Genomic DNA, 25,023 nt, shown 5'->3' with positions numbered 1-25,023 from the left:
GAAGACCCACCGCAAATACATGTACCCGAGCCTACTGACACACAGCCACGTAGGTCACAGAGAGAAAGACGACTTAAAGAGACCTTTACATATGATTTGTTAGGCAAACCTACTTATCGTCCAGTGAGGCAACACACCAGCCCTACGTATGTTAATACACTGGCACCGATCTATGGACAATGTAGTGTACCTTGGCTATCCCCACAGCTGTCTAGTTTGTACAGGGATTATACTAATCCTAACTTTGTTCCTGTAGAATATTATTGAAAAACTGCCCCATCAATATAGATGTGAAAACAGAATGGTTAGTATTCAGCAGGTATGACATGGAACAACAGTTAGAACTGGAATTATTATTTGTGTCACAGCGTTAATTGAGGACTGTTCTGCGATTTCAAACTGTTCATAAATTGACTATTAATGTCTAGACACTATAGTGTTTGCAGAGGGTAGCGTGTGATTATATCACATAGTATACAGTCATAATTTACTCTTGCGGTAGAAACCCAAGGAAATGCTTTTGAAGCCATCTATGCCAATTTACTTTTCTTTAAAAGGGAGGTTGAAGCTATTGTTTAAAGGGAATGTATCCTATTTTTGTTATTCGCAACTTTGGAAGTTTGAGCGATTGTATGCCATAACCACTGCAAATTTATGACAATGTTGAGGACAACTTTTATTTTGCAGGGGAGGGTTGTAGCACCTGGAATAGTGCATTTTCTTTGAATGATGTTGCCATCAGTTGATGACCTTTCTTTTCAGGTCTATGTTGGGATGTGATATAGTGCTGTACAGTGGGGGGCAGTGTTGAATGTTTTGTTTTGAAAGGACTGTTGGCGAAGTGCGAGAGAAGAAGAAAAAAAGGACAGAAGAAGAATCGCCGTGCTGTAGCGATGGTGAACTAATGAAAATATGACCTCTGTTAAGAGTAATAAAAGTTAAAATACCATACACCTAACCCTGTCCGGTCAATGGTGTAACATTAGCATTCGATTTTCTTCCCAAGTGTTATTAAATTAATTTGGGATGTTAATGAGTGCATAATCCTCTACTAATGCAGCCTACTTATTGTGTGATCCACTGTGGCATTGAAACCAGACACCTATTTCACACTTTTGTTTTAGGTACTGTGCTCACTCACACGCTGGTCGTATTAGATAGACCTGTGCTGAACATGTAGTTAAACAGTAATGAACATGTTAAATGAATACAGACCAATTCAGGAGCAGTAGTTCTGATATAGTTCTTGTATTGGAGCTCATTATAAACTAGACGTGCATCTAATCTGATGGATGATGAGTGTATCAATTACAAAGTATAACATCCTCATCTTTCTTATCACCACACAGACCACACAGACCACACACACAGAGCACAGAGCGTGATGAAAGACAATGGATGATTGAATCTCACGTTACACCTTCACATCTGTTGCGCTCCAGTGGGATCATTCTGACGGATGCCCATCTGGGGTGTGGGGTGTTGCAGTTAGGACACCGTGTGAGATCACAGCACCTCTCACGAAGCCTATCACCAATATTACGTCATCATTTTGCCCTTTTATTCCAGGCATATTTGCACGAATGGAAAGGATGAAGAGGCGCTTCTTCGCATTGGGGGAAAACACTTTTCCGACGATCATTGTTTCCTGTCCCCTATTATCTCCTTTTTTTTTTACTTTAAACAGATGAGGTAATTAAAGTTTAAAAGACACCCAAGTGTAACGCAGATGTTGACAGTTTTCAAACATGTTTTCAGAGTAGCAACTTCTCATGAAATCTTGCATAAGAAACCTTCAAGCAATCGAGCCCAGCTGGTAACAACAATTCAGTCGTGAAAATGTGATCTTTTAGTCCAGGTTGTCTAGATTTGATCTCCTTTCCAAAATGTGCTCCAAATGACCAACTTCAGACCAGCCTCAAACATACAGCATGTCAAATTGTCAGTGACTTGTGCTCACTCCTCCCTTGGAATAGTCCCACTGAGGGCTTGTCTTAGATTTTTTTTTTTTTTTCACAAAACCAATGACACTTGACAAGACTTTTGTCCCCATGTCCCCGGGGTGAGCTCCTGTTTAATCTGAATTTTGTGAGGGGACAACTGTCAAGGTTTTGAAGGGAATGAGGAGGACCCAATGCAGAGAAGTGAGGCGGGAGTAACTAATTCATGTAATTTATTCAATGTAAAGAAAACAAAAAGGCAAACACACCACTGGCAAAATCTAAAATATCAAAGTAAAAAACAAACACTAGCAAAAATAACTATTGACTATGAAAACAGCCACTTGACAGGAGACGACTATGAACCGACAAGACTGAAAGGAACCAGGGAACTAAATACACACAACTTGACGAGACAACAAGCAACACCTGGACAAGACACAAAGCGGCGGGAGCTCATTGGTCGACACTAGGGAGTGGATGACAAGCAAAGTTGGACAGAAATCAGATGTAACGAGAGCCACAACAATGTCACACGAGGAAAAACATGAATCAAAATACTAAACCAAAATCAACAAACACAGTCCATGACAACAACTTTGGGTCCATGAGCAAAATCTGCCTCAATGATTCCTAAGGAATTTCTAGCTTGCGGCTACATCACTGAATTGACTTCTTAGATGCGGTCCCTGACGGCATCAAGATTCCCAGCCACCCTAATGCTTAAATGTCACCCACTTCAGACCCCTTCGGCTTTAGAGGTTAGGAACAGTTCCTTTGGACCTGAATTTATTGACCCATGTGTGAATTAGAGTTTTGCCCGGATAACAATTGAAATTGATCTTCCTCCGAAATTTGCTTGTGCAGATTTAAATGAAAATGTCCTCTGCTCAGTTGTCCCAAGACATTTTCAGAAAAAGCCAGAAATATTCGCACTTTTGGACAATAATGATATATAAACATACAACAAACAATATTAAATAAATATGACACACTAATGAAATTGCTAATTGAACATAAAACATCACTGATCATACAAGACTCCTGATTGCATATGGAGGGGCGATGGAAAAGCAGAGGTTATTGTTTGGAGGAGTACCGTATTTTCCGGGCCATAGGGCGCTCTTTAAAGTCCCTAATCTTCCCCAAAACAAACAAAGCACCGCGACGCGCCCATTATATGGACTAAGCATGGACTAAGCATCACTCGCGACCATCAACCCTTTTACTCATTGGGCTGTTTGGAGTGCATGTTAGCACACCCTGCTGGTCAAAGTCTGAGTCATCTATGCTTCTAATTGACTGTGACTAATACATTATGTGACTATGGTGTTTGGGTGATGGTGTAGGAGAAAGCTGGACAAAAGGGCAGCTGTCCACAATGTTGTAGTCTGTCTTATCATTTATGTTATTGCAAGCAAGAAGCGTCCCAGGTTTAGACAACAGACTGCAAAAAGCCCAAAGCACAACAGCACATCTCTCTAAACAGCCGTGCGATTGGCTGAGTCTGAGTGGCTCCCAAGAAGCCATTGCTATAATCTTTTTGTGTTATTTTTATTTCTTTTGGGTATATAGATGGCATGAGAGATACATGTTTTGTGTTAAATTTCTTTGTTTCATTGTTTGCTTGTATGCTGAGTCTTTTTTTGGTTTTGGTTTTGATTTGAAACCATGACTCTAAGGAGTGTGGTGACCAGTGAAGTCCCTCCCCTGACGTTGTCTAGTAGACTATTGCTTAGACACCTTTTATTGGTTAGAGTCATTGTTATTGGCAGTGATTCCTAATAGCTTCATCACATCTGTCATTGAAATGGGGTGATACCTCTGGCGACAAGGGCAGAGCTCCCCAATCCTGTTCCTCGAGGACTGGTGTCCTGCAGGTTTTCCATCTTTCCCTGCTGCAACACAGCTGATTGAAATGATCAGATAATCAGCAAGGTCTGCAGAAGCTAGATAACGATCGCTCAGGTGTGTTGCCCCAGGGAGAGGTGGAAAACGGCCAGGACACCGGCCCTCGAGGAACAGGATTGAAGACCCCTGTCTTAGGGGATTGCGTCCTGGTGAGCTGGCATCAGCTAGCGCCAGCAGCTGAGCTAGCGCGAAGCTAGCGCCTTGTAGCGCCTTGTAGTGCGGCGTGCCTAGTATATGCATTAAATACGGAAATAGCACCCTCAACTGGTGTTGCACCCTTTGATGCCGCGCGTCTTATGGCCGTACGGTAATCCGCTATTTCTGTTTAAGTTCTTTAAGTCTTGAATTTTATTGTGTTTATCAACTTCTTCATCAACTTAGAACTTTCTTGTGTTGTTGATCAGTCAGTTTTATAAATTCGCACAAGGTTACGAAATGATCCAAATGAATGCGTGATGTTGCTTATTCATGTCAGCAAGTGCTGCATTCCGTTAAACAGGAACGAATCAAAGTCAACAGAAATACACAGAATAGTAAACAAAAGATGCGTAACACCAAATACACCCATGATGCAATGTGGCGTGATAACAAGTCCTACATTAAGGCGCTTTCATAAAGTTGCACATGTGTAAGGGCGCAAAGGAATGCATTGCGTGGATACTTCATTCCCAGAAAAGTGGCCAAATCATGCAGGCGGGCAAATGAGTTTGGTACAGACCATTCTGAACTTGACAAAAAACAACTGGTTGTATGAAAACTAGGACACAATGTTGCCACCCCACAAAAAAAAAATAATTGGAATGGGGCATAAAAAAAAACAAGGTGACTGGTCGGGATATGTCTCATTATAACTGAAATCTGACTTCTTCGTCTTGTTCTTTCTCAGACCCTGTCAGGGAACCTCGTTCGCGTCCAGTTTTCTAACTGCAGTCTGATTTTTGGAGCAGCAACATTTAGACTATAAATGAATGCAAATGCTTCAAAGTCCCAGAAGAATGTCGTACGTCTCATACTGATTTTTTATCGGTAATTCCCTTGTTATATAATCTTTATGTCTCCTTGTCTGTGGATGACGTGTACGTAGTAAAAGCATTCTGAACCTTTAGTTGAACCCGTGTTCGTTACAGTGCTGTTTTCATTCTGAACAACTTTGAAAATCTTCATGGTCAACATGAATTTTTCCAGCACTTGATCTTGTTTTATTCTTGTCAGATGAGGTGATTAAATCCATCTAGCACCAAAGCAGTTGTCACTTTGAGTAGCGCCGCATACATCATAATATCGCATGGTGGTTAGTTAAGCGTTGGAACTATTTTTTATTAAGTGAAGTGACAGGGGGCATGACACAGTTAGGGGAGAAAAAATGTGGTTGATTGAAGTCACCGTTCCTCTGATGTTCCGCGGTTGGATGCTGATGATGACGCTCCAATGTGATGAATGCTAAACAGAGTCCGATGAAGTGATGAGTCACAGAGGAGTGTGTGTCAGCAGCCCCAATGAAGGCTATATTTGTATCTGACCAGGATGGATAGCGGAAGGGAGGATGCGCCGTGCAGGGTGTGGGTGGTGATGGATGAGGAACGAGCGAGGGAAGGACGAGGCATGAAATAGAATGAGGATAAAGGACAGTCGTGGCCAGTGTGGGGAGGACGAAGGTGACTGTGAGACAGAGATGGAGAGACTGATAGTCTGAAAAGAATGAGGGTCACAAAGAGACTAACCTACTCCCAAAATTGCTGATGTTTGCCGCTCTCAGCTGCCCTCTGGCTTCACACTTAAATTTGCATTTAGCCAGACAATATCAGAGAAGTTTATCAGGTAATGATTCTTCTCCAGCTGACGTGAAGGTTCGTCATTTTAGTGGATATACACTACTGTATATGCAGACCATGGTGACAGTTAAAAAGCATCAATAACAAAGTGTTTGTCGTTGCTTGATTATTTTAGTTTGTTTTCGTTCTTTCATTTTCATAATAATAATAATAATAATAATAATAAAATTTAATACTGAAACAACAGGCTCATAGTTACTGTGCAATAACAGTCAGATGTAATTTCATCACTGTAGACATACAAGTGATTCCAAATAGGTGCTCTCTCATGTGTGGAGGTGGGCGGTGTGGAACTGGGGGAACCCGCTCTCTACTGGCGTTATGTAGAGTAACCATATTTGAATTAAATTCCACTTGAAACACAAAACAAAAAGTGGGTGTGTTGTGATAGTAATAATTCAGACACAGAGACCATTGATTTGTAATTGAAATTGAAATTGTCTTTAATTGCTGTGGCCAAGAAATGACGACATTGAGGCGTAAACATCTGCTTTGTCCCAACATTTGTTGGTTCTCCTTGTCTCCTCAATGGGAGCGCTGGTGGTAAGCACTAACATGTCACTAGAGGAGCAAGGACCTTGCAAATAAGGAAATGAGTCATGGCGATGACTTCCCAGTATACCTTGTTGCAATTGTAGACCGTTTTTGTTGTGTTTGTTGTTTTATCGTCACTGTTAATTTTCTGCTGCAAACTGAGACCGGTACAGCTGGGTAGAGCCCACCCAGTATTGGTACAAAAGAGGCATTGAGCCTTTGAGATTCTAATCAGATTTCTGAGATTTCTCAGCAGCATGAGTTCTGCAGTATGCTGTTTTCTGCTATATTTTGACAAGCTTATTACTTCTTAGTTTCTTTCTTTCTTGACGCATTTCTCAGCATTCACCATTTCTGTTCAGATTACAATTTCTGCTTGATGTCACCTTATACCAAAGATGGCCTTGGCATAAAGGAAGGCTCACTCTAAATTGTCACAGTATAGTAAATGCTTCCACAGCTAGCCTGATAAAGAGACGTCTTTTCCATTGACCTTCGAAATGGTCATCAAGACTGGAAGCCCCGCTGTGGGTCTGCAAATTACTGCTGACTTGTGGGTAAATGAAGCTTTCATTCAGGCTGTGAGCTGTCATGATCGCTTTGAGAGAAAATTGTATTCATGCATGCACACATGCTCGCTTACAGTACCCCTGCTTGTGAGCGTGCACACGCTCACACCTTTGAGGCAGTGTCAGAAGGATCCATCAGTCATTGAGTCTTGCTGGTTGTAGCTGCTGAACGGAAGAGGTGTCCTCTCCATCTTGCATGGACTTTCTCCATCAGCCATTAGTCTGTCTGTCACTCCTCATCTCTCTTCGCTTGACTGTCCATCCGTATTTCTTCCTGTCCGTCCTGGTGGTGCCCGAACTTCCTCTGGGTTGTCTTCCTCTCTTCAGGAGTCCAGCAGCGAGATGGGCTGTTACTGAGCCAGCCAGATGGCTAGGGCTAACCTGGGAAGGGAGACTTGACTGGGGCAAGTCCACTGGCCAAATTGGCGATTGTGGTGGCAGACAGCAGCTCTGTTGGAAGTCTCTTAGGAGCCACTGTTTGAAGAAAAAAAAAAAAAAATCTTGCTCAGCCCTATTAACTCATTCACTGCCATTGACGGATAAAGACGTCAAAAATCTTTTTTTTTCGACTGGAAGCGAATGAGTTAACTACCACACTATCTTCAGAAGTGAATCTGTTGCTCTCAGATATGAAGTCATGCACCCAGTGGTAGAGCTTCTGTCCCAGTGCTCATGAAAAGTTTTGCGGTGGACTCTGACAGGAGGCTGAGCCGAAGTGGGATGAAGATGATGCAAGTGGAAAAGTCAAACCACCAAAGACAGTGAGCCTTGACAGCAAGGGAGCAAGCCGGCGGGGGCGGAGAGGCTGCATGAGTGTGATGAGAAGCAACTGGAGTGTCCCTGTCCTTGGGAGCGCAGTCAAGCCCCCTACCACTTCCTTCTTCTGCCACATCAGTTACACGATGTGTATCACTAGCCTGAGGATATCCTGTAAGTCACCCCTTAATGACGGATTGCCAATCATAAAGGGAGCTTTACATAACCCTTGTTTCAAAGGCAGGGAGCACAGATGTTTGACTCAGCCCTCTCCAGACACTCGCTGCATCTAAATGAAGTCGTCCTGCTGAACATGAGAGCAAGGCCCCCTATCCGAGCTTTCAGTGTGAGGGAGGACAACTCATTTTGGTGGGCGCTGCTTTCTTCTATCGGCGCTGTGCTTTTTCCAGGCCGCCAGTCAGATGTTGAGTTGAAAGAGAGGCCTTTCTGTGTTATAGGGCTAATTTAGGTGATTAACACCTGTTTTACCACGATAGATTAATCCAAATCCCACTTTAACCCCTTTGATCTAAAGTCTGAGTGATTTTGAGTGGACTGGTCTAATCCCTTCACCACAGTGACTAGAAACGACTGTAACCTGACGGAGCAGCGGGTGCCACGCTACAATGTGCACTGTTCTCATTATGCCAACTTTCTCCTTTTGCTTTCTTATAGTGAGAAAGGATGGAGTCATTACAGAGTCTTTTTGTGCATAACTCGTCTTCCTTCACATCAAAAGGGTTAATTTACATTTGATACGCTAGCACAGGGTTAGATCAGTACGAGCACTGAGGGCTGTCACTGGCATAATAAGCCTGAAGCATTAACGTATTATAGGCTGATCTCCACGTAGGAATGTTCTGTCGAAGCAAAATCTAAAGTACTAGGTCTGGCTCTATCTTAGATTTGTAGTTTAACAATTATCCCAACAAAGGGATAAGCCACAGAAGGTTTACTGTAGTTCAATATTTGTGCAGTAATTATCATCCCGAGACATCATCAGTCATACGTTTCAGCCTTTAATGTGCGTATTATGATTACCACGCTGTGGTGTGTGTGACTTGAATGAGAATATGGAAGCGTGTGTGGGTGTATAATGCTAACACATGACTTGAGAGAGAGAAAAAAATGCAGGGACAAGGAAAACACAAGGACAACTTTGACTGGTGAAAGATGGTGGAAAGAAAAGTCATAAAAAATAAAAAATACACCAGGAGTTTTGGTTTCGGGGGGTTTCTAAATGAATGATTGTAAATGGGCGGATGCGACCACAGCATGTTTTGTGTGTTTTTAAGTGTGAGTGTGTGTTTATATTTGTCTCCATTTATGTGAATTGACGCAAACATTTTTGAATACAATGTCTTGTTGCATCTCCAAATTTAGTGTGCAGACAGGCGAGGACCACACAGAAGGTCAGGATCATGTATTCTAGTTTGCGGTAGCGTCGTGTGCGCCGCAGACGTCAAACCTCAGTGCCTATTTAACTGCCGGCCTGATTCAAACAATATGCAGCAACTTTTTCATCCATGTCCAAGACCGCTGAATTATTAAACACATCATGAAAGCAGCAGCCCATTTCTTTGCACAACATCTCACAAATCTACTATTGAGAAACTTGAGGGGATTAGCGAAGCCTTTTTCATCAGTATAATTGAATAATTTGGGGATGCTACTATGAGAATAAAGAGAAAATAATCATGTCTTGATCACTCCTTTTGAAGAATCTTTTGATTTAACATAGTTTGAAACTGAGCTTGAAACTTACCAACCAGACGCTTTTACTCAATTTAAGATAAAGACTCGCAGTCAAGTTTATAAAATGTTGAATTTGTGTGGACATAGATTCAAAAGGTTGTTTTATTCATCTCATAATGTACTAAAAATTGTATAAACATGGACAATTTAAACACTTGACAATTTGTTGAGTATATTTCAATCAAAAGAAATCAATCTTAAATAATGATCGCTTTCAATATTTGTGAGCAAAAATCTTCATCGGTTTGAGGGAAGCTGAGTTCTCCTGAGTTAGTTGACTCCGCAAACTGTCACATGACGGAATGTAACAAATAAAAGAAGCACTCTTACAAACAGACAAAAGAGGAAATAAAAAAAGCAAATAAAAAAAGAGTAATATCAGAATAAGAATCAGAATGCCCTTATTGTCATTGTACTCAGTGTACAAAGAGATTGGAGAGCTCCCCTCTCCAGTGCAATCTAACAAATAATTTAATTAAATATATCAATTGAATTAATTAAAGATTAAATAATTAAATAATGTATCTTCTCCACCCATCCATTTTCTGACTCTCACTCGGATCGCAGGAGTGCTGGAGGCTCTTCCAGCCGCCTTCCGATGGTAGGTAGAGCGTTCCCAAAGTGGAAAAAATAAAAAATAAACTTTGCAATCTCTTGCCATGTTTGTGATATAATGCAAAGTTTTTTGTGAGGGGATGCATTTTTGTAAATGTATTTCTGAGTCATCTTTTGGGTATACAAAAATAACAAAGCTGGATAGTTTACTTTTCATGCGCGTAATATCCATGTGTGAAGGAAGTATATTCCAAAGCAACTATTACCTTGCCGACGCTGTCACCTTACAATACTCCCGTCTCCAGACCTCGACGGAAACACATCTGCACATACCCAGAAGAGCCTGGTCGCCTTTGTGTGATCACACGAGTGCTCTCCCATGAAGACTGGAATCTTGACCGTGGTGGAAAAGAATCTTTATATTTGGGGAGCTTTGTTGAGATTATCTGTGTACCAAACACACAATAAGACCAAAACTCTTAAATGCCCGATTTTTTATTTTTTTTATTATCTTCATGTGTGAGGTCTGACAAAGATAACAAAAATCCTTTAAGATTCAAAAAGTCCTTTTGTGAGTAGCCGGCTACCCTTTACACTTTCTGCTAAGCCGTGACACTCTTTGAGCTGTTTATGATAATGTCATAAAGTGTCGCAAAGCCTCGAGCTAAAACCAGCCAGATTTTTCCTGGTGTGAGTGATCAATTGTTTTGCCTTCACTGTTGTCCGCCATAAGTCTGCTTCCCAGATGAATCCCTGTGTCCCTTGTGGACACGACACAGCAACAAATACGATTTAAAATGCTTTTCAGGTCTCCTATCATCAGCCTTTGCTCAGGGCATGTTGGGTGGTCGGTACATGTGACCTTCTCAAAGCGGGGCTCTCTAACATCTCACCCCATCCATCCTTATTAGAAGACATAGATCTGAGAGTGCAACCGCAGTGACACAAACCCAGCTGGAAAAAAACACTGTGCAGGGAGATATTCTTACAGTGTACAGAGGTGTGTGTTTGTTTGTTTCTGTGATTGTGTATGTATGTATGTATATGTGTGTGCAGCTCTGCAGATATAGGGCCCTGTTACTCTGAGATATGCGCAGGCTCATTAATTAGAGGCTCTCATTATCCCCCTTAGGCTCCAGACACTTAATCAGCACCAGGCTCCAAGACTCCCACACGCACGCACACACACAGTCTAAATTTTGACATGGCATCACTAAAATTAGAGTGCTGTAAAAGAGGTGAATAGAATCGGATGCGAGTTATTTGTTTCAGTGATGTACAACACAACACTGAATGTGGGTGTCATTGTTGTTGAACACTTATTATTTTTATGTTGTAAAGCCTTTCCAAACCGATTCATCCATCTGCCACGTTTGACAATGGAAGCAATCTGTCAAGCGCTGTAAATAAATTTTCTAGAATTTATAATTCATTAATTCTCTAAGGGCATGTCTTAGGCACTTAAATGTTTTTAATAATCGTTTCATCACTCGTGATATGTCCACAATTAAAGCGCTAAAGCCTGCTGACAGAAGAGGACCTGCAATTAACTAGAGACACGAGTTCATTTGAGACATTTTTTTGGTCGCATTGTTTTTTTGGTGTGGATTGCTTTCCCTTGAAATATTTTCTGCTGTAATTAAAAGCCTGCTCTTAATAATAAAAGACAACGGGAGGTTGGCGAGGGCCAGATCGCACATGGAAACTCTTCAGTGTTGAAATTTAAGCGCAATTGTCTGTATGAAAATCGATTACCTTCAAACAATCATGAGAGCTTTTTGGACTGCTTTTCATCTCATCTCCGAGTTTTGTGTACGGAGATTTTTTTTCTCCCTCTCAATACCATCTGAATGTTGCATGTTTTACATCTTGTTGGCGATTAGTATGCAAGCAGATGCAGACGCACGACGCATGCTGGCAAATGAGCTGCTGCATAAATAGTTGAGGACTGGTGGAAGGTTTTGTCACCAAAATTCAAAAGCAGAGCGCTCTGTCTAGTTGTTGACTGTGTACTGATACCCGTCATTGTGTTTCGAGCCAATTACGACTAATGAGTCCTTGAGGCAAGTTGTCATGGTCTTCCACTTGACTACAACAACAACAACAGCAGCAGTATTTCAACTTGTCATGTTTACAAACATCCACTCAATGTATGTCGGCGATGTCAAAGAGCACGACATGTCATGTTAAACTTTATCAGAATACCATGAGGTTAAATTCAATTTACAGTTCCAGCAACGTGCATCGCAGAGATTAATTCTTGAAATTCTGACTTGTCACTTCAATTTATTTGAGCTTTAGTTTTGAGGCAACAAATGAACAATAAATGCTTTTGCAAGACACTTTTCAACTTATGCAGTAAAGAGACCTCACAAGACCCCACACAGCTAGTACTGTGGTGACTGAAGCTAGGACAAATCCCCCTTTAACATGAAGAAACCTTGGACAGTGTTGAGGATGTACTTACGTCACTCACACTCATACACAGCGTGGTGTTATAAAAACAATGTAGGACAATATTATCATTTAGCATCAAACACAACCAACAGTCACCATATTGACAAGCAATGTTCATTTCATTTTCTTTTGTGTCTCAGTAGAACCCTTCCTCTTTTCTTGCTCGAAGTGATCCCGGTGTAGTCACCCCTGTGCACAAACACACGTGCGAATCACGCCGCTTTGTTTCTGTCAGTTGTCAATGAAACCGGAGTCCATCAGTGACGGATTGAGGATGCCCGTCAGTACCGACTCGGTTAGGGACAATTCCAGTGACCTACAAAAACCCTCTCGTGCATCTGTTTTTTGAAGTTTCCCATCATTCAGCAGCAAAGCTGTGACGGATTGACGGACCGTCCGCCAATACTGACAGAATGCCCACCTCTGGTCAAAGTGAGTCAAATAGTTGAAAATCTAGACTGGACAGTAGAAATACAGTACTGACCAGTGTGACTTATCTAAACGTATCCAACTTCAATCAAAGCACATCATGGAAAAAAAGATTTGAGGGTAGGCTTGGCAAGAACAAGAATAGGAAGCACAAACGTTTTTTTCCTAAACAGCTCCAAGCGGTATAGGGTGAAAGAGGAGGTTTTTGTTTCCCTGTGAAGCCTGGAGTCTGATTTCCTGTGCGGCTCTGATTGGAAAAGCAGAGCAGGCAGACTGAGCCACTTCTGGATGGAGATGCCAGATGACAGGCTCCACTCTGGGTGCACACAGGAGTGGCCTTTGATTAATCATCAAACACACGCCTTCCATGAAAGCCCCTCATACCTGTTTTACAACATCTCTGTGTGGTTGAAAGAGAACATAAATGTTAACTTTGGGCAACAGGACTGACTATGGTGCCGTGCCAGCAGGCCCCAGTAAGAAAGGCACCGTTGGATTATTTATTGCCCATGTAAAGTTGATATTTATAATAGAGTGGAACAAGATGTAGATGATGGCGTTACATTAGCTGGTGCTCCCTTCGCTGCTCTGCTTGGGTGCCATCTGTAGGAGGTGGTGTCCAACTTTTGTTCGTGTTCAGTCTTGTGGATTACCAAGTGGACACCCTGTGCACAGCAGGAGTACACCCGTGTGGCCATATGTCAGATCAACCCCACCCTGGCTGGTCTTTTGTTATCCGAGTGACCTCGACATGCACCCTGTATCCCTGTGACCCATCACATTGACCACACTCACAGCTCCATTACCTAAACCAATTTAAATCACAACGCATATTGTTTCAACTCCCCACACTACCATTCCATATCGACCACTTCTTTCATTTGGCTTTCTGCTACATTGAGATAACACCTTATGAATGAACCGTAATCCTGTTTCAGTATTAATTCTGTCATGTATGCAGCAATGACGTTCAGATGCGGTCGTAAACATGGTTCCTCATAAAAAATTGCTTGGTTATTGCTGTGTTTGGGGACGGTGCCACTGAGTGCATTGGGTTATTTTTCTTCTGAGCAAAATATCATTATTTACTCAAATACATACAAAGTCTGTTAAGTGTGAAATAGTTGCAGATGTTTTGGCATTCTTGGCAACTCATACCTGAATACAATTTTTGGCAATAGTACGTGCAGGAAGTCTGCAGCTAAAATATTATGTTATGCTCTATTTATGACAGCTGCTCTAAGCAGGAAAAACAGGGACATAAACAGGCCGGTAGTTGTCTCCAGAATCCAAGGCCTCAGCATCCTTCATGAAGACTGCGGTTTTTGTGCCAACAATTCAATGTAGTGTTAAAAAAAAAAATAAAACTAAACAAGGACAGCAGCCTCTACGGACAGAGAAGTAGGCTGCAAGTCACATTAGTTGCTGTGTGAGATGTTATTGTCATCATAATGTTATCACAGCTAAAACCTTGTTGTCTTTTCATGTGTCTGCCAGACTGGATTATCTACACTTAGGTGATACATACATATTAGCCAGCATCAGAAATTATGCTTAAATACGTTTATAGACAATGATGGCGTGTGCGAACACATTGTTTTCTCAATTTACCGCCCAAATTAACAACCTGTTGAATACAAAATCTATAAAAAAAAATTGCCGTTTTGGAGTTTGATTGAAGCTATAATAGTATATGAATGGTGTTAATTGGTCAATATCGTATGTTTATGTGCTAAATTGAAAACACGCACCTATTCATACCAATTAATGTATTTCTATGCTCCTCCTGTAAACCGCCCTGATCTTTCTCAGGTGTCATGTTAGCAGTAGATCTTTGACCATTATTCTCGTAGGCCTGTGAGGGCATCCTTGTGGTGTTGATGACGGAACAGGGTGATAAACTTCTCAAAGTAATCCAGAGAAAGGTCCCAATCGCTACTAACAGAAGTGGAAGTTAACAGTCAATGATTGTAAGGTAAAGAAAAGGGGGACAGACTTACCATATCAAACTATTGTGTGTCGCGCTGACATTTCAAATGGGCCCTCATAAAATAGATCAAGAATGATATCTTTAATTTGAAGCAAATATAGTTTTAGTTTTAAGTCAGATAAACTGAAAAACACATGGAAAAAAATTTGAATCTATCGCAATCGTTACAAGTACTACAACTCTCCTCTCATGAATGTGCCAACTTGTTTCAGGTGGGGGCAAAGAAAAGTGACAGAATGCTTAGCGCAGGAAAATTAAGCAGCGTTAAGGCAAGAGGGAAACAAAAGGTTTTTGTCCAAAAAGTTTTAAGCCTTTATCATGGTGACACCTAATGTGTGTAAGCAATAACGAAAACAACCAGACGCTCTTACCGGTTGCAGGAGCGGTAAGAGAAGATGTAGTTCGGATGGTTTTCATCACAAAAATGTGAGTATTGAAATGCTGAACTATATTAAATCTTGGTTAATGTTCTTTTGCGTTAATATGATTAATTTGAAATAAAAAATAACTATTTTAATGACTATTAAGAACAGGAAATGAGAATTTTCAAATTCTCACTTTTTAATAGAAAATACATTAATTTAAAAAAAATATTTGTTTGGGTTTGCATTGTGCCCTAATGCTAAGGGAAAATAAGTGCAGAACTACTTTTTTCAGTATATAGTGCAGCCATCACCAAATGGCGGACCGCGGTCCGGATGCGATGGTTCGGACCGGACCCATGACCAAGCTATGATGATTTTTTTTCAGGGCGCATTCGCAAACGTTGGCGCTGCAATTCTAGTTAATACGGAAAAGGCGTCACTGATTTGAGCCAATCAAATCTTTTGTTTACGATCCACTGCCAATTGCGCAGCAGACCGGAAGAGAGTGCTGCTGAGAGTATGCCTTGCTAAAAAGTTAGCGAGGTCGATGCGTGTTGTTTTCAATGAATGGACGGAGAAATTTAGTTTGGTTCTGGCTGCAGCCGATTCAAAACCAGTGTGCATCATATGCTCCGAAACCGTCGCCACATTTCGAAGCGCCACTACGAGACAAAGCACCGCCCTTTTTTGCAAAGTTATCCGCTGAAGTTTGTGAGCGCAGGCAAAAACATCGAACTTCGAGTGCAGTATAACAGATGTTTATATTTTCGTTTACAGCCCAGCGGCATGCAAACGAATGTTCACTAAAAGTATCATGGATTTTGGGGAAACATAAAAAAACGTTCAAGTGATGGGGAAGTTGTGAAGGAGTGCTTAAATGTGGTTGCACAAACATTATTTAAAGGAAAACACAAAGCCCAGATGTGTGAAATAATCTACCAAATCCCAATTTACCTGACTCCGTTCCAACCCAGAATTAAGTCACTGGCAGGGCAGTCACAAACTCATTTTTCTCATTAAGACAAGTAATATTCAAAAGAAAAAGTGGTGTCAAAGCTCATTTTGAATTTGTTTTTCATGAGGACAGCCATTTTTATTGATTGTGTACTGAACATGTTGACCTGTTTTCCTTGGATAATTAGGCTTTCTGTTTTTTTTAGGCTGATAACTCTTTGATTTAAGAAAAAAAAAGAAAAAAGATGTTAACTCAATGCTTAGCACTTGATATATTTCCGCAGGAGATATTTTACAGTTTTTTTTCTGGAAGTGGCACCCTTAAGTTCCTGGAGCCACATTTTCTTGAATGTGAAATAAACGCCTTATATTTGTTTGACTGGCAAAGGTGTTTAAATGGGAACATTGCTAAATATTTCGTATATAAGTGCGTTCTGTTGAAAATGACAAAATATTGAAACTATATAAAAATGTGAACATAGGCTAGACATTAAGGGAAGTCGGACTTTGGTTCGGACCTTTTAATCGGAAGAAATTTTAGGCGTGGACCTCTGTGACTTTTAATTGAATACCTCTGATATAGTGCAACCTTGGTTGAGAAAATTAATCATGAGTCTCTCCTTGATTTGCACGACACTTTGCGGTCAAAGGTTCTTGCATATGAACGCCACCATTATCCTCCGTATGCAGACATAGCTTGGCGAGAGTTTGCAGGGAAGTTTACTGGGGAATTCAAAATGAACCTTAATACCAGATTTAAAATTTGGCGGCTCTTGCGTCAGGCTGATGCCGCTTACATTTGGCACCATGTTGTAGTCCCCTGCCCAGCGGCCGTTATATCAGTACCCTTCCGGAATCAACCCTCCGGCCTTATTCATAAAAATTGTCAGACCCCGACCCTGTTGATGCTTTTTACAAGGATTTACAGTGACGATGAACATCTGTGTTGGTTAGTTTGGGCAAGGCTTTTAAACACAGCGTTTAGTTACACCATTTTGAATCCCGTTAAAGAGTGAGCCGTATTGCTTTTTATTGTTTTGTTTTGTTTTGTTTTTTAATACAATTCAATATTATACATATAATATATAATATATAATATGTATATATATGAATTCATCCAATGAGTTCGGGAATACAGTTACTCGAATTACGACCTTGCTCACGGAACAAATTGTACTCGTAAGTCAAGCTACCACAATACAGCATTTTAAAAATCACAACCAACAGCCATGAAACGCAAAGCCACGACTCGGGCCACCCTCTGATTTGAAATCGGCGGCGCTATGACCCCGCGGTTCCTGCTTCCTCGGTGAGTAAAGAGCGAAGGGAAGGAAGTCATCAGAAAGCTCCAGTCCAGTTTGTTGCTCTTGCACGAATCAGTTTATCCTTCCAGCTCCTCACAAATTCCAGGGATTTTTTTGGGTTCTTGCCCCCCCCTCTCTCTCTCTTGAAAATAACCTCCCCTCCTCTTGTCTTGCTTCTTGGACTCTTTTTTTTGTAACTGTTTCTCTACGAGAACATCCAGAGGAAAAAAAGTCTTTTTTCGCCACTGGGGGAAAAAAAAAGAGAGATTTTAACATTGTTACGTATTTTTCTGCATTTTGAGATACACTCCCGTCTTTTGCTTGTTTTCCTTGGATTTAAGAGGACCATCTGGAGGCAGTCTGGCGGCGTTTCCCACTTAGGAAGACGTTTTGAGAAAGTTACAAACGTATTTTGTGTCTTGGATCAGACGTGGAAGCATCGATCCTTGCGTACACCGAGCCAAGGGAGTGGATCCACAGCGGATTGCTCCTTTGGATTTACGCACACAAACCTTTGCGCGCACACGCTGACAACCGACAACCGTGGCTCTGAATTCTTCACCGAGTACTACTGGATTTAAGCCGCGTATGAGCCGCGTCAGCCGCGCTGTCTAGCTCCATAAAAATTGCCGCAAACTGAGCCTTGTATATCTCGGCATGCGTCGCCCTTTGGAGAACATGTGAAGTGGCAGCAGCATGACTTGTGCTCTGGATTTCCCCCAATCTACAATCCATTCTCCTATAATATCTTAATGCTGGCCCATTTTGGTTTACAAATATGATGAAATGGCAGCCCCGGAAGAAGGTGAGTTCCCCCCCTCCCCACATTGTTTAGCCAATTATGGACATCTGTGATTTACAAATTGGACGAGGCACATACTGCGAGCTAAAAAAATGTCAAGAGTGGTGAACTTTCGACATAGTTGACACAACTAGTTTTATAAGATTATTTGTCTCTATTTTGATTCGTACTTTATAGAAGCAGTTTCCCAGAAAGTAATTTAGCAGACAGTAGATGGATGTGCAGCCAGTCTGCAACGCATTGTCAGCACAGTACAGTATTTTAAATGCTGGACCTTTGTGAATAACTTTTTTGGAAGACTCTTTTCTGGCTCTCGTAGACAAATAGAGATTATACATTTTAATGCAGATGGTGCATTGCCACTTTTCTCGTTACACCATTGAAGAAAAAAAAACAAAAGGAAAAAGCTTGCAAGGAAAATTATGTTGTTGCAACATTCTTTCATAGCATACACTCCATGCTATCTACCGCGGAAACAATCTCAAATAATCTGGTATGTATAAAAATGTGAAGGCATTGAAATGTCTGTTATAAATCTTTGCCAGAAGGGGGCGCTTGTCCGACAAGCAATGGAGATAGGGGGTTGAACAAAAAAGTTGCTTTTTAGGAAAATACACTAACACAGAAAAAAATATCACCATACTTGTATACAGAGGTAGTTATTAATCTACTAAATTGTGTTGAGAAATGATATCTGAACTTTTTTCTTTTCTCCCCATATCCCCTTTTGTTTCACTCAGACAGCTGAGATATGCTGCAGCTGATGTTCTTTTGAGCACTCATGACTACTGCCAGATGCACAGTGTAACTTTTGCAACTGTGATGGATTATAGGCGATGATTGTTGACTCAATGTGTTTCAATTTAGTAGCTCATGCCCTTCAACTAAGCATGGTTGCTTGTCTAAAAAAAGAGTTGTTAATGGGTATGATCTCACCCTGAAAGATGAAATCAAAAACAAGTTTTGGTGGAGAACATAAAATTAGAAGCAGAGAATGTAAACACAGTGTGCTAATGAAGTTTGCAGCTGAAAAGATCAGCAATGGGACACTTTCAGGACAAAATGACTTCTTGATAATGGAAGTGTCAAACAACGTGAGGTGCAACTTAACTCTTCATATGCAGATTCTTTATAAAAGTGTGTACTAACAACATTCGTGAAGTTTGTAATCAGGATGGAACATTGTTACATCACTTTTTTGTGTAATTATAATTAATTAGCCTGTTGGTGGCTTTTGGTGCTCGCTGTGTGTATGCATTTGCGGCAGCTGGTTGTTGAACATGACAAAGTAATGCAAGAAGGAAAGTCTTTACATGGAACTTACAGCTTTGTTTTGTAACAATTTAGGGATTCAGCATGATAAAGGTGTTTTATTGACAAATTCTGTACTCATTTACACCATATTATTAAAAAAAAAGACACAATTTCAACAGATCAATTAGGTCAGATATACCATCAAGTGGTCATAGAATTATGAAATTAAGAAAAAAAACAAGCACAACTCTGACTTATCAGGAAACAACACCATTCAAAGATGAATTTTTAACCGGTATCATGGAAGACACAAGATGCCCTGAGAAAGATCAAGCTCTGTAATTTGTCAGATAGCCTCTAAATCATTTTTACAACTTTCACAATGCCACATTGCACTGCCTCAAAACCAAGAACAAAATGTCCCTTGACCGATGACAAAAATAGAAAACATCTGTTTAAATATCAAATTTAGTTTGTCCTGTCATGTCGTGTTTTTGATGCAAACTTACACTTACTGTATGTCTATCTTTAACAAATTCACACAGAGTGATTCATGTCAGTAACATTGTCTGCTATTGTAAATCTCTTTTGCAACATGTGCCTAAACTGGGTGAGCCACCCCTGGTCAACCCATGTTGTAAACAAAATAGCAGTCTTCAAAATTCGGAATCCCATCACACTCCCATAATGTGTATAAGTGGTGTGTTTGCTTGGCTGTGTACAATATGCTTTTTTTCCAAGGATTTCCGTGAAATTGAAAATAGGATGCTGGAGCAAACTACGGAAGGAAATCGAAACGCACTGCTTCCTTGCTCACATTATTTCGATGGTAACCTTCTTTGTGACTCTCTGGGTGTCTGGTCCATCTTATGGATAGATCAGAGATTTGAATGTGTTCGAGACATGAGGCATGTTATGAAAAGATAATTGAGCAATCTGTTTTTCAATTTCTGTCATGCAGTTTGGTAGATTTAACGCCCAACAAATATTTTTTGTATTGTGGGGTGAGGGTTTATGAACAAGGGCTGCAAAATTTGGTTTCTGCTGTCTGCCCCGCATTAATCAATACTCTGAATAAAGAACTTTTTGATTGGCTTATCAGACAGATTTAAATACAACATGGTGAATGCTGACCCTTACTGTAGCGTACACCTTGATGTTTTGTGTGAAAGATGCTGAGGAATGCGAAATTCCACCTCACTTTGTTGCAATGAGGCTGCAGATGGCTCTGGGTGCGTATTAAAAGAGAAAAAGAAAAAGGTAACTCAACGAGGCAGGGAGAGATGGTGTTGGGGCTAAAAGGACCCTCAAATCAATTAAAGGTGCTGATAGAATCTCCCCTGGTCACATTTCGGCTGGAAAAGTGTTGGAGATGCAGGTTACAACCCCAACCTATCTTGATTTGATCACACGAGGGAATGTGAGACACTTGCGTGACTGATCCTTGTGCTTGCCTATTCATTTAGTCTTATTGGGGAAATCCTACTCGTTTTGGGCTCTTTTACCTGAGATGTGTTGATATTGTGTGTTATTGCAGCAAATTTGTGTTGTACAATAAAGCAGTTTTGTTGTTTGATTTAATTTGTGATTTTAGTGAGCCCCGATTGTTTGGTTATACACCTTAATGGTTTGTATAGATTAAATATATTGTTGGAAAACCAGTGGTCATCCATAGACATGCACTTCTATTTAGTTTCTGGGATGTTTTTAAGTTACCATTGTATAATTTAATTGACATAAAAGGTGTGATCTCAACATAATGTGTTGTCATATTTCAAAGCTCGACGAACAGGCCATGTGACACCGTGACCAAGTCAAAGCAAAGCTTGTTTTTTGTAGTTACCAAATACCAGATGTGTAATGGTTTCCACGCTGGTGATATAAGACCTCCTCACCTGTGTGTGACAGCATGCCACACTCATGTTTCTGAGGTCAGATGCTCTGCAATCTCACCAACTTATTCTTGAATTATGTATGGGCTTGTTGGCCAGTGAAAAAGGGATGGCCTTTCCCTGAGTGGAAAAAAAAGGATGGCCTTTCACTGTCGTGCTTCATAGTTCTCTGTGATGTCCCAAATACCAGTGGCAGCAAATCAGTTTGGAAATACATACTACAGTTAAGGAAAAGTAACAAGAGGTGCTGGAAGAGAGTAGTATGCGGGTAAGAATGTCAGCAGAAGTCATTTAGAACTTAGACAACGGTGCTCTATATAACAAGATGGTAGATGGCTTTTTTTTGTATGGAATGTATCACTGTTTTTTCTCCAAGGACAATATGCTTACCGCACTCACCTCCACGCATCTGATTTGTTGCTGCCTTTACGAAACCAACTTCCTTTCGGATTCATCTAAATATGACTACAGCCAGAGTGTCTTGCATCTTTGTCTACAGTGTGTACACCAAAGCCCCAAATTATTGGACTGCAAGGTTACTAAGCCTTCTCTCGGACCACTAATGTTCCTAAATTATGAAAGGTAAATGTCAAGATTACAAAAGCAGGTCTTTTCAAGTTAATTTTGTAAGCTAATGTCCCGACCTTTTTTGCATCACAGTCCGGTTGTGACAAGTACATGCTGTTCGCGGACCGGTGTTCTGCCAACATGTCCGACCCGTGCGAAAATTCCTACTGGGGCCTGATTTGACAGCATAACCGTAACCGTAACCCCAATCCAACCCGAGCATGCATGAGCAAACGTACTGGGCATTGGTAGGACGTCTCGATGGTTCGGAAGGAATTGTAGAACATTGGCAACCATTCACTGGGGGGTTGGGAGTTGGTTTGGTGAGGGTGGGGTTTTAATATGGGAAGCGACACTTTGAAAATATTATTTTTTTTTCATTGCTTTTAAATTGGCAGTTTTAAAGCATTCATACTAAAAGCAAAGATAATTCTATAATAATTAAAATTGCATCATCAACATACATTTCTTAAAGCAGTTTTGTAATTTGAGTTAATTTGTGATATTAGTGAGCACCGATTGTTTGGGTATGCACCTTAATGGTTTGTATAGATTAAAATGTATTTCTTATTGATGATCCTACATGTGGCATTAGCATCAGTGCTACTTGTCCAAGTGCATGATCAAAAGACGACACAATTCATTGCTGCTTTCGTCCGGTGGTTGCCGGCTAGTTAGTAGCAGCTAAACTGCTTATGTTTACATGGGCTGGCTGTGCAAACGCCGCGCTCATTTTCATGCTTTCCACTTCGTCACGTCGGTGCTGCTTGTTCAAATGATTCAACAGGTTTGTGTTATTGCCTTTTTTTTTTTTTTTTGATGACATAATTTGCACAACGGCTTCCTCCCCCATGTCGTTCTGGAGATACCGCCACAAAAGTGATAGTCTGTCTGTCGAGCCGTCCGTCTGTCCGTCCATGTAGTATGTATTTAGCTTGTTCTTTGGTCTGTCTCTGTGTGCTAGCAAATGGTCTACAGATCGGTGGTTGGGGACTACTTCTCTAATGAATGGCACAACCTACTAACATTAAATCTTAGAATAGGTGTTGTACTTTTCTTCCCAAGAGCGCATACTTGGCTGAATATTCTCAAGTGCAGCAATGGAAGTGACACAGGTACAGCCGAGTGGTCTAAGGCGCCGCGTTCAGGACCCAGTCTCCCCAGGAGGCCTGGGTTCGAATCTCGAATTTCCCCATTGTGGGACTAATAAAGGGAATATTAAAAAAAAAAAAAAACAGAAATCCTGTGAGTGTAGCTCTTACCGAGACAGACCTTGTACAGAATTTATTTCACCAATTTCAGTGTCAGAGTGCTCTGATGAAATGTGGCTCAGAAGCATTGAATTTATGCTTATACATTCTTTGGTGCCTTTGTTGGGCTATACCATGTTCCTGCGGTAACTGTAGGACCGAGGTATGTGTTTGGGGACCCATGGAACAAGAGCCTTGATGCAAGGGTTGAAAGATAAAGAAATGTAATTGCTGCAAAGATGTAGTCATCCAATTCCAGATTTTATAGCACAGTGTGTGGGGGTGCCTAAGGAAAAGATAGATATTTAAGATTTGGATTGAGAGTTTAAGAGTGAGAGGATGCGAGAAATGCAACAAGCATGATTAATGATTGGGCCCAATTGCACCTGCTGTTGATTCTTTCTTTTCTTTTACAATGCAGAGTATTTATGGCTCAGCATCTCAAGAGGAATTGGATGTGGCTACAATCTCCTCCCCTCGTGGACCTGGCCTCATGTGGTGTAAAAATATAGTGTGTGCGGGGTGTAGACCGGGGGCCAGGTAAGCTGGAGGGAATTGCGACTCAGCATTCCATCTGAAATGTTCTGTGCCTGACTCGTGGTGCTGTTCATCCCTAGTCCGTTTCTCCCATTGGGAATACTGGACAGTGATGGAAGACAGTGTGAAGAGCTTTCTCGTGTACAAGGCCAATGCGCATTAGTTTGCAGTACTCACAAAATGTAGGTTTTTGCCAGGTTAGGTACTCTTGAGAGGCCAGTGTCAAAATACACCAGCAGGAACAATAGATGCAATTGTGACTGGGCCATCCTGCTCTCATTAATCCTCATTCGTTGGAACTGTATCTCACACTATGTGTCCAGATGGATTTTTGGATCGCGGGTAGTAAATGCGAAAATTGATTTTATCTGTGGAACAGTCTATTTCCATGCTCTCTTCCAAGCCTGAGAGCCCCCATTTCAGATTTACCACAGTGTTCTTTTACCCTCCAGTGCCCCCTGTTAGAGCAAACGCTACGATGCTTGAGTTTATCGAGGTCATTGTTCCACGGGTGTGGTCAGCTGCTCAGGATGGTGCCTGCCTCTGAGAGCCTCCATGGGGAATAAAAAAACAAGATCTGACTTGATGGACCACATCAATAGGAAAACATTTCCTTGGTCTCTGAGGTGGAACTGACTTCTACTTGATTCCTTTCACTGGTTAAGCTCCCGTGGTGTGAAATCAGCCTTGCATATACTGTTGCGAGCCAGAGTTTCATACACAAGCTGGCTTGAAATGTATTCGAAAAAGGGCTGTCAATGGCACTTGAGACGCATCCCTTCATCGTACATCCCGAAAACACATACTTTTCCCTGTTTCACAGCATTTATCGATGTCGAGCTGCCAAAACCACAGTCCTACATTCTTTTATAACTCCAACTGGACTTAGTCCAGTTGGCGTAGTGCAGCATCGGCTCAGTCATTTGGCCTTGCAGCTGTCTTTAAGTGATGTTGTGTTGGATGTTGTGACCGACTGCTAGAATGCTCTTCGAAAGTCTATGATCCAGTTTCGACTGAGACATGAAAAGCACTGCTAATGCCACCCTGCCACCAACTGACGCCCACTAATTCCATCACTTCTTTTGTCCAAGAAAGGATCCATAAGCCCTTTTTTGAAGGATTAATTTTCTACGAGTATGACCCGGGCAAAACTATATCCACACATTCATTGTCTAAGATAACACCTGTGTGTTCATCATCTAGCTTTTGATTGGCTTAGAAATATATTTTTGCTGAAGAAATAATGCGTCAGTTTGGTCTGCTTGCAGGCGTGGGCAAACTACGGCCCGGGGCCACATGTGGCCCGTTAAACGTTTTAATCCGGCCCGCCGAATTTGAAAAAAATTAAATGAATAAACCTTGTTAATGTT

At 41.2% G+C, this 25,023-nt stretch overlaps 1 protein-coding gene across 3 annotated transcripts in view; it reads left to right on the top strand.

Moving 5' to 3' along the window:
* Nucleotides 1–25,023, top strand: part of LOC148344484 (tetratricopeptide repeat protein 28-like) — a 183,603-nt gene that overhangs the window by 43,740 nt on the left and 114,840 nt on the right. Inside the window, exon 1 of one of the 3 annotated variants that reach the window (XM_088298654.1) lies at nucleotides 17,394–18,156. The exons of the other annotated variants lie outside the window; for them this stretch is intronic. Coding sequence (XP_088154780.1) covers nucleotides 18,130–18,156 — 27 coding nt within the window. The 5' untranslated portion in view covers nucleotides 17,394–18,129. Of the gene's footprint in view, nucleotides 1–17,393; nucleotides 18,157–25,023 lie in introns of those variants that run through there. 3 annotated transcript variants of the gene reach the window in all.

The sequence above is a fragment of the Idiotropiscis lumnitzeri genome, chromosome 1 (assembly GCF_059441095.1).
Source record: "Idiotropiscis lumnitzeri isolate Australia: NSW breed Sydney's pygmy pipehorse chromosome 1, RoL_Ilum_1.0, whole genome shotgun sequence".
NCBI lineage: Eukaryota > Metazoa > Chordata > Actinopteri > Syngnathiformes > Syngnathidae > Idiotropiscis > Idiotropiscis lumnitzeri.
This window is presented reverse-complemented; position numbering and strand designations above follow the sequence as displayed.